The 8228-nt window shown below is 35.7% G+C and overlaps 1 protein-coding gene across 1 annotated transcript in view; it reads left to right on the forward strand.

The window, feature by feature from the left end:
* LOC104698953 (serine/threonine-protein kinase ATM-like) overlaps positions 1–8228 on the forward strand; it is a 34776-nt gene that overhangs the window by 11525 nt on the left and 15023 nt on the right. The window contains exons 27-41 of the mRNA XM_019246333.1: positions 1858–1904; positions 3487–3550; positions 3714–3788; positions 4168–4287; positions 4465–4650; positions 4926–5047; positions 5125–5194; positions 5289–5416; positions 5855–5996; positions 6102–6242; positions 6328–6426; positions 6520–6566; positions 6934–7120; positions 7207–7428; positions 7911–8023. Coding sequence (XP_019101878.1) covers positions 1858–1904; positions 3487–3550; positions 3714–3788; positions 4168–4287; positions 4465–4650; positions 4926–5047; positions 5125–5194; positions 5289–5416; positions 5855–5996; positions 6102–6242; positions 6328–6426; positions 6520–6566; positions 6934–7120; positions 7207–7428; positions 7911–8023 — 1763 coding nt within the window. The remainder of the gene's footprint in view (positions 1–1857; positions 1905–3486; positions 3551–3713; positions 3789–4167; positions 4288–4464; positions 4651–4925; positions 5048–5124; positions 5195–5288; positions 5417–5854; positions 5997–6101; positions 6243–6327; positions 6427–6519; positions 6567–6933; positions 7121–7206; positions 7429–7910; positions 8024–8228) is intronic.

Genomic DNA, 8228 nt, shown 5'->3' on the forward strand with positions numbered 1-8228 from the left:
AGCCACAAACTGCTTACATGTGTAGGTGCTGGAAAATATACTGTATCATCTATGCCAGCTTTCATGCTTGACGTCTATGCCGAATGTTAATGAATTGGTATAGAATTCAAATTGTTGAAAATTTTCTGTGAAATATTTAGAGAAAGAATAGAGGGTTTTATATCTACATCTCGACCAAGCTTTCTTTGTATTTATGGGGTTTTGTTTCATTATTTTACTTAAAGGTTAATTTCTTGGATGGCATGCTTAGCACACAAGTAAAGATCAAGCGTAACTGTCTTAACATAGTCACTGCTCTGCATGTTTTACTTCGCACTTTATCATCCTCAGGGATGGATTCTTCTGGACTCAGAAAAAACTGTGATTTGGCTTCAAAAGATGTAGAAAGTTCTCAGGTACTATTTTCCCCTTTTAAAGTTGATTATTCGATTTTCTTCCATGATCTGCTCTATTCATTGCTAAAGTAACGTGCAGGTCTTTGCCCAACTTGGCGCAATGGTGAATAAAGTTTCTGAATTTGGTCTCTTGGGATGGTTTGGGCGTGTCAAGCTGATCAACTGTATATGTGATCTCGTTTTGCTTAATCCTCAGACTGGTCAGGTGCCTACTTTTCATATTAATTACTCTCTCTTCAGACTTAAAGAGATGACAAATTTGCAATAATGATAATCACCCCTCCCTCCTGCTTCTCTTTGAGCTGTTTTCATGAAGCGAAAATGTTCCTACCTTAACGTTTCATAACTTAAGTTTTCATGTCGAATACCATTGAAGTTGAAAAATAACATTTCCTTCAGATAAGACATTCCTATTGTACTATAAGAAACCTTACAGTGTGTGTACATAATCATGTCTTTTATCTTAGGATTATATATGAGTGAATGGGCAGTTACCTTGTTCTACCATTAATGCTAATAGTTTCTATTTTTGCAAATGTTCTACTTGGTTCCTTGTGGAATTCGTGATTTTATTTAGTTCTACAGTTATTTGAGTTCTTTTTTGACACAGACAATGATTGAGCGACTTCTATTAATGCTAAATGACTCTGATTATCGAGTGAGGTTTGTTCTGGCAAGACAAATTGGAATTTTATTCCAGACGTGGGATGGCCATGAGGCACTGTTCCAAGATATTTGGTAAGTTTGGTGTTTGTTTATTTAACCTTATTATTATCCTATGGATTTTTATTAGTAGGGTATTTTCCTTGTAAGACAAACTGTTAGATACTCCTATGGCTTTTTATTAGTACGGTGTTTCCTTGTAAGCAAACTGTTAGATACTCGTTTCTACAGATTCTTGTTGCATACCATAAAGAGTAAAAAATGAAAAACAGGCTGATTTCTGTATTTGTTGTGGGCAGAAACAAGTAAATTTAGTTATCTTTCTTGAAAACCTTCTCAAAGTTCTCTGATACTTTGTTCTGAACAACAGCATTCTGTAAGATCTGAAATATTAACTTGCTTCATGGTCTCGGTATCCGTTTTTTTAATGTTTTACTTTAGTTTTTGGTTAGTTGTTAATAGTTTATTTTTATCACTGTTTTCAGATATCGTTGTCAGATTAAAGTATCTCATTAGATGTTAATTTTTCCCATTTCCTTTTCCAGCTCCAGCTTCGGAATTATACTGGTAACCTCCTCAAAGGAAAAACTAGTCACTGCAAGGGATGTTTTGGCTGCTGGTCCCCAGCCTCGCCCGAAAATGGAGACTGTCATCATTACTCTTATGCACCTTGCTTATCACAGTGAGAACATAGAGTTGCAAGTAATGCTATTTTTTTTCTTTTCATTTTAGAATCATTTTGAGCATACAATCAGTTAGCTATGTATTAACATCGTATTCTATAATGGGATAAACGCAGGCTGTTTTTATGATGTGCGCTGTTTCAGCTATAGAACCTTGTCAGAGGTATTTCTTTCTTGTAACTGAANTCGATTTTCTTCCATGATCTGCTCTATTCATTGCTAAAGTAACGTGCAGGTCTTTGCCCAACTTGGCGCAATGGTGAATAAAGTTTCTGAATTTGGTCTCTTGGGATGGTTTGGGCGTGTCAAGCTGATCAACTGTATATGTGATCTCGTTTTGCTTAATCCTCAGACTGGTCAGGTGCCTACTTTTCATATTAATTACTCTCTCTTCAGACTTAAAGAGATGACAAATTTGCAATAATGATAATCACCCCTCCCTCCTGCTTCTCTTTGAGCTGTTTTCATGAAGCGAAAATGTTCCTACCTTAACGTTTCATAACTTAAGTTTTCATGTCGAATACCATTGAAGTTGAAAAATAACATTTCCTTCAGATAAGACATTCCTATTGTACTATAAGAAACCTTACAGTGTGTGTACATAATCATGTCTTTTATCTTAGGATTATATATGAGTGAATGGGCAGTTACCTTGTTCTACCATTAATGCTAATAGTTTCTATTTTTGCAAATGTTCTACTTGGTTCCTTGTGGAATTCGTGATTTTATTTAGTTCTACAGTTATTTGAGTTCTTTTTTGACACAGACAATGATTGAGCGACTTCTATTAATGCTAAATGACTCTGATTATCGAGTGAGGTTTGTTCTGGCAAGACAAATTGGAATTTTATTCCAGACGTGGGATGGCCATGAGGCACTGTTCCAAGATATTTGGTAAGTTTGGTGTTTGTTTATTTAACCTTATTATTATCCTATGGATTTTTATTAGTAGGGTATTTTCCTTGTAAGACAAACTGTTAGATACTCCTATGGCTTTTTATTAGTACGGTGTTTCCTTGTAAGCAAACTGTTAGATACTCGTTTCTACAGATTCTTGTTGCATACCATAAAGAGTAAAAAATGAAAAACAGGCTGATTTCTGTATTTGTTGTGGGCAGAAACAAGTAAATTTAGTTATCTTTCTTGAAAACCTTCTCAAAGTTCTCTGATACTTTGTTCTGAACAACAGCATTCTGTAAGATCTGAAATATTAACTTGCTTCATGGTCTCGGTATCCGTTTTTTTAATGTTTTACTTTAGTTTTTGGTTAGTTGTTAATAGTTTATTTTTATCACTGTTTTCAGATATCGTTGTCAGATTAAAGTATCTCATTAGATGTTAATTTTTCCCATTTCCTTTTCCAGCTCCAGCTTCGGAATTATACTGGTAACCTCCTCAAAGGAAAAACTAGTCACTGCAAGGGATGTTTTGGCTGCTGGTCCCCAGCCTCGCCCGAAAATGGAGACTGTCATCATTACTCTTATGCACCTTGCTTATCACAGTGAGAACATAGAGTTGCAAGTAATGCTATTTTTTTTCTTTTCATTTTAGAATCATTTTGAGCATACAATCAGTTAGCTATGTATTAACATCGTATTCTATAATGGGATAAACGCAGGCTGTTTTTATGATGTGCGCTGTTTCAGCTATAGAACCTTGTCAGAGGTATTTCTTTCTTGTAACTGAAACTGTCTTTTATTTATACTTGAAACCTTCTTCTACTTATCTGGCCATTTTCCTTCTAGGGAATTAATCATTGCTGCACTTGACAACCTATCAGCACAACTCCATTACCCATCTAGGTTCAAGGTGTTGTTATTGATTCTCATTTCTTTATCTCTTCCACACCTGCATGATAAATGTTCTTCTTCTATTTTTTTGCAGCAGAATTATCTGACATTAATCACCTCTGAACGTTGTAAATGTTGCATGCTGACATCATCTACATCTCTTTGTAAAATGGTTTATGCAGTACCTGGAGGAACTCTTGGGCCCGATCCTCTTTTTCTGGATTGCGTGTGGCGTCAGTTTAACTGGTCTTGTTGAGGTATGCCACAAGTTGATAATCTCTGTTTCGATAAATCATTTTTTTTCTGTAATATCGTACCTTTTCACTATACATGTTAACTTTTTTTGTTGGAGTTTCAGTTCTGCTATATTTTTATAAACCAAAAATAGCAGTTATATTTCAAACTTGTGGTACAGTAAAGTAGATTCAATTCCGTTTGTTTCTATTGCACATGGGTCTACAATAATGGAGATAGCGCCTAGTTTGACTACAAAATCAAAGTAAATTACTACTGGATGAATGGAATATCGACATGAGATTTTAGATATCTAGCAATATGTCCTACAATTGTGGCAGATGAAGAGTAGAATGAGTACATTTTAGCATTTCGTATCATCTGATGGTTGCTTATTTGCAGACAAGTCAGCTGTTCAGTCCAAACACTGAACCAAAATATTTCATCCACTTTTGTTCCCACTGGCTACTTCCAGCTCTTCTGGTGCATGAAGATCATACTAACCTTGATTGGGTATCTAAGGTAAGGGTGCTTCCTTGCATCTTTTATGGACAGAAAAGATGTAAGGACTTCTAGTGAAATTTGTAATATGTACAAACTTTTGGTTTCTTTGTCTTCTGTTTTTGTATGATCTTCATTCTACGGTGGTATTTAAACTTTCCCAATCTATATTCTACTGACAGTGTCTACAATTTGTAGATTGCTGGCCAACCGGTGGCTGTGTTATTTAAGGAAAATTTTGTGCCAATATTTTCAATATGTATGGGATTGCACTGTAGTAAAACGTCAGAATGTGATAAAGGTGCAATGGTGCTTCAGAATTCAATATTGTATGTGGGTGAGATCAGCGAAAATGAGAGGGACAAGCTTATTAAGCAGAATATGGTATGGCATCTATAACCTTTGACTCGTGATTCCAGATCTGTCTTCGGTGTTTGTGGTGGAAAATTCCCATGCTACCGTTATTAAGCTACTCTGATCAGCTAGTCACAATATATCAAGCCTTCCGATCCAAGATCAAAGCATAGGCAACTGCACGATTAATAGTTTGGATGCTTTAATTTCATTTTGTCAGAGATCCTTGGTTTTAAATAGAATAGATATTTCTTTTCATTGATAACGTATTTTAATCCCTAATGAACACCCTGCTCTGTTTTCAGGTGTCTATTGTTAGTTTTATTTTATCATGCACTTCCTCTTCACCAGAACCTTCAGTTCCTGCTTTTTCTCGTGACACGATTTCACTTGCAGTTCAAACAGTTGTGGATGGTTTTCTGGAAATGTGAAATTTCTTGCTCACTCCATGTAGACTTGTTGTTTTAGTTTTTCCTTTTATAAGGTCTTACTTGGTTTATGCAGTGCTGAGTATCCTAAGAATGCGGCCATAACTGACAGGATAAACATTTTTCGCCCGGATAGAGTGTTCATGGTAAAATTTTAAATTTGCCGATGCTTTTTCACAAGATCAAACTGTTCTTATCAATTTGATACTTCAGTCAAAATAATTTGTTGATGTTTCGCAGTTCATAACAGAAATGCACTATAAAATGTCAGCTGCATGCCATCATCGACATACGCGTCATCATTTGGCCGCACTTGAGGAGCTTACAATTCTTCTTGGTCATAGAGCTTCAGTTCCAAGTTCCATAAAGTGAGCAGAATTCTCGATTTATCTATTTGATCTTGTTTGATCGTTAGTACTCCAATTCTTCAACACAAAAAGACTTTTCTTGAGTAGAAACTATGTTGAATTGGTAGCTATGAGCTTGACCATTTGGGTTCTTTTCTTGCGTAGAAACTATGTTGTTGTAGATGTTAAAAGGTGTAGTTTGTGCTTGATTCGGTTCTGCTATTGTCTTGAACTCGTTTGTACTTATAAGTATAAGTAGTAACTTTGTATACTGTTTCTTTTGGTGAGAGTAATTTCCAATTTAAATCATTAGTTGATATTTAAGGAGCCACTGCTACATTGTTCTGCTACTAAACTCGATTGTCATCTGTAAATTAAATTTTCAGTGGCACTGAAGAGTAAATCTCTATTTTCGAGATTTAAAACCTTATGTAGGTCTTTGATTGTTATCCCTTTCAGTTACATATTAAATCTCGTTGGACAATTTATTGGATATCCCTCATTGCAAGATCAGTGTTGTAGCATAGCCTCCTGTTTGCTGGATTCGTTCAAAAGCAATCCGGCCAAAGAAATTGTTAGTGTACTAGGTGACCAACTCCAGGTATGTGATACTTGGTGTTATTATTTGGGTACACTTTTGAAATACCAAGGGATTTAATTACTCTTTTCAAAAATTGTTACATTTCTCGGTCTATGGGGTTTTTAGTTTTTGGTCTCGAAGCTGGTTACATGTTGCATCGATGCTGAAGCAGATACCAAAGTTTCTGGTTCTAAGTCATCTCAGCTCGTTAATTTGCTACACAAGCTAGTTGTTAATTCAGATTCTGCTCTTGATGAAGATATCAGGGTAGGCGTCCTACCTATAAAGTTGCCTTCCTTTTTGTCCTAGCAGTGCCTGGAATAATCGAGAAATTCACCTCTTCTGATTTCAGGATTTGGAAGCATTCCCTGATATGAAAATTTTCCAAGTCATTAGTAAATTACACATCAAAATATGCGAGGCATATTCTCCGAGGAGTCATCTATTGAAGGTCAAGCACTCTGCAGTTTTTAATGATAACGTTTTTGTTAAAATTTTATCAATATCCAACTTTTTGTTTCTCTGCTGTTCTACTATCCAACAGTGTGCTAGAAGATCTTGTTATCTGCCACCGAGATTCCTTTCCAAGAGGTATCAATTCTATCTTTCCTGAGATCATCTTGAGATATGCAGTAAGGTTTCCCTATGTGCCATGATGTGCTTAGGATATTAACTGTAGAATTAAGATGACGTATGGTTCGTTTTTGGTTATTTTTAAATTTTCTTATGTGGGTGGGTCTTTTCGATGTATGCACTACTTGTTTCACTGCCCGTGGGCCCCTTGGTTGTACTCATGGGTGAAAGGTTATATTTCTGTGTCTGTTTTAATTTCAAAGGAATTCAGTTTTGTCGATATGGCTCTACCTTAATACCAACAAGGTTGAGAGTCTACTACTCTTTGATCCTCTACTCCTATCACATTGCTGCAATTTTATATCAACTTATCGTTCCCATGCAGCCTCCAAGCACTGCATAACAAGCTCATAGCCTCTGGAGTTTCTCAAGAAGAGACAAATGTAGAAACGGCAGAAACATTTTGGCAGTCTGATGATGAAATTGTAAATGCTGTTTGGACTCTTGTCCGTGTGTCCGCCTCTGATGAAGCAGATAATATGAGACTTTTGGTGTCTGATTTTCTTTCCAGGGTATTTGTGATTCTCTTTTCAAGTCAGTATCTTTTGCTAGGCGAATTTGAATATATAGTCTTATTTTCCATTTTTTTTTACTGAAGGTTGGTATTAGTAACCCGCACACTGTTGTTTTCCGTCTTCCTGGGGAGCTGGGCTCCATGCATGATCGTCAATTTGTTTGCCAGAATACTGGATCAAAATTGAGATCTTTCACTGAGAACGGCATATCCGATGAAACTCTTATCACACTGCTGAAAGTTTTGAAGAAGTATCTTTTAGATGACTCTGTAAAGATTATTGATGTAACATCTCAAACTCTTCGGGTCAGTTTTCTAACTTTTTTACGTACACAGATTTGGCCTTACTTTTTTATTTTCTGTCAATTGTTTGGTTGGTCTTATCTTTCGATTTAGCTGTTGTAATTTGATAGTCCCTCTAAATTTCGTAATGTTTGCTATTATCTAATTTGGCATTTTTTTCTCTATTCTGCAATTGACTTTAAAGTTTGTTCTGTTGTTACATGTTTAACACATTGTTTCTCATCTTTATTCCTCGTCAAATGTCTGATCTGTTAATAATTTACCAATCTACAATCACACTCATGAAAGTTACGATTTTTTCTGTCTTATGTGCATTTATATTTGGGCAAAAACATATGTAATCCCCTTTTCAGCTTTCCATGCATTGTAGGGGCTGTGCTTCATTGTATCCTCTCTGAAAGGCTAATTGTTTGCAAATTTTGCTTTACTTTTTTAAAAAAAAATTAGCTAGATAGATTATAGATGTCCCTTTCTTCTTATTTTAGGGAATTCTTTCCACCGAAAGGGGGCAGCAAGCATTATCATCTTTCGATTCATGTGAGAGATCTTCCATTGAGGTGAGCTTTCTGGTCTTATGCTACTTTTCATTGGTTGATAGGCAGGCATTGTTTTCAGCAATAGTCTGCTGATGGGTATATAAGATATGGTTCTTTCAGGAAGTTGTGAAAATTGATTCAAAAATCATATAATGATATATATTCAGTGACTAAAAAAATGAATGATGTATAGTGGATTTCCCAATCTTGTTAGGGTATCCTAAGATGAAAACTGCTCTGCCTGTTCAGATATGTTTTTTTTTTTTT

Source organism: Camelina sativa, chromosome 6, assembly GCF_000633955.1.
Source record: "Camelina sativa cultivar DH55 chromosome 6, Cs, whole genome shotgun sequence".
Taxonomy (NCBI): domain Eukaryota; kingdom Viridiplantae; phylum Streptophyta; class Magnoliopsida; order Brassicales; family Brassicaceae; genus Camelina; species Camelina sativa.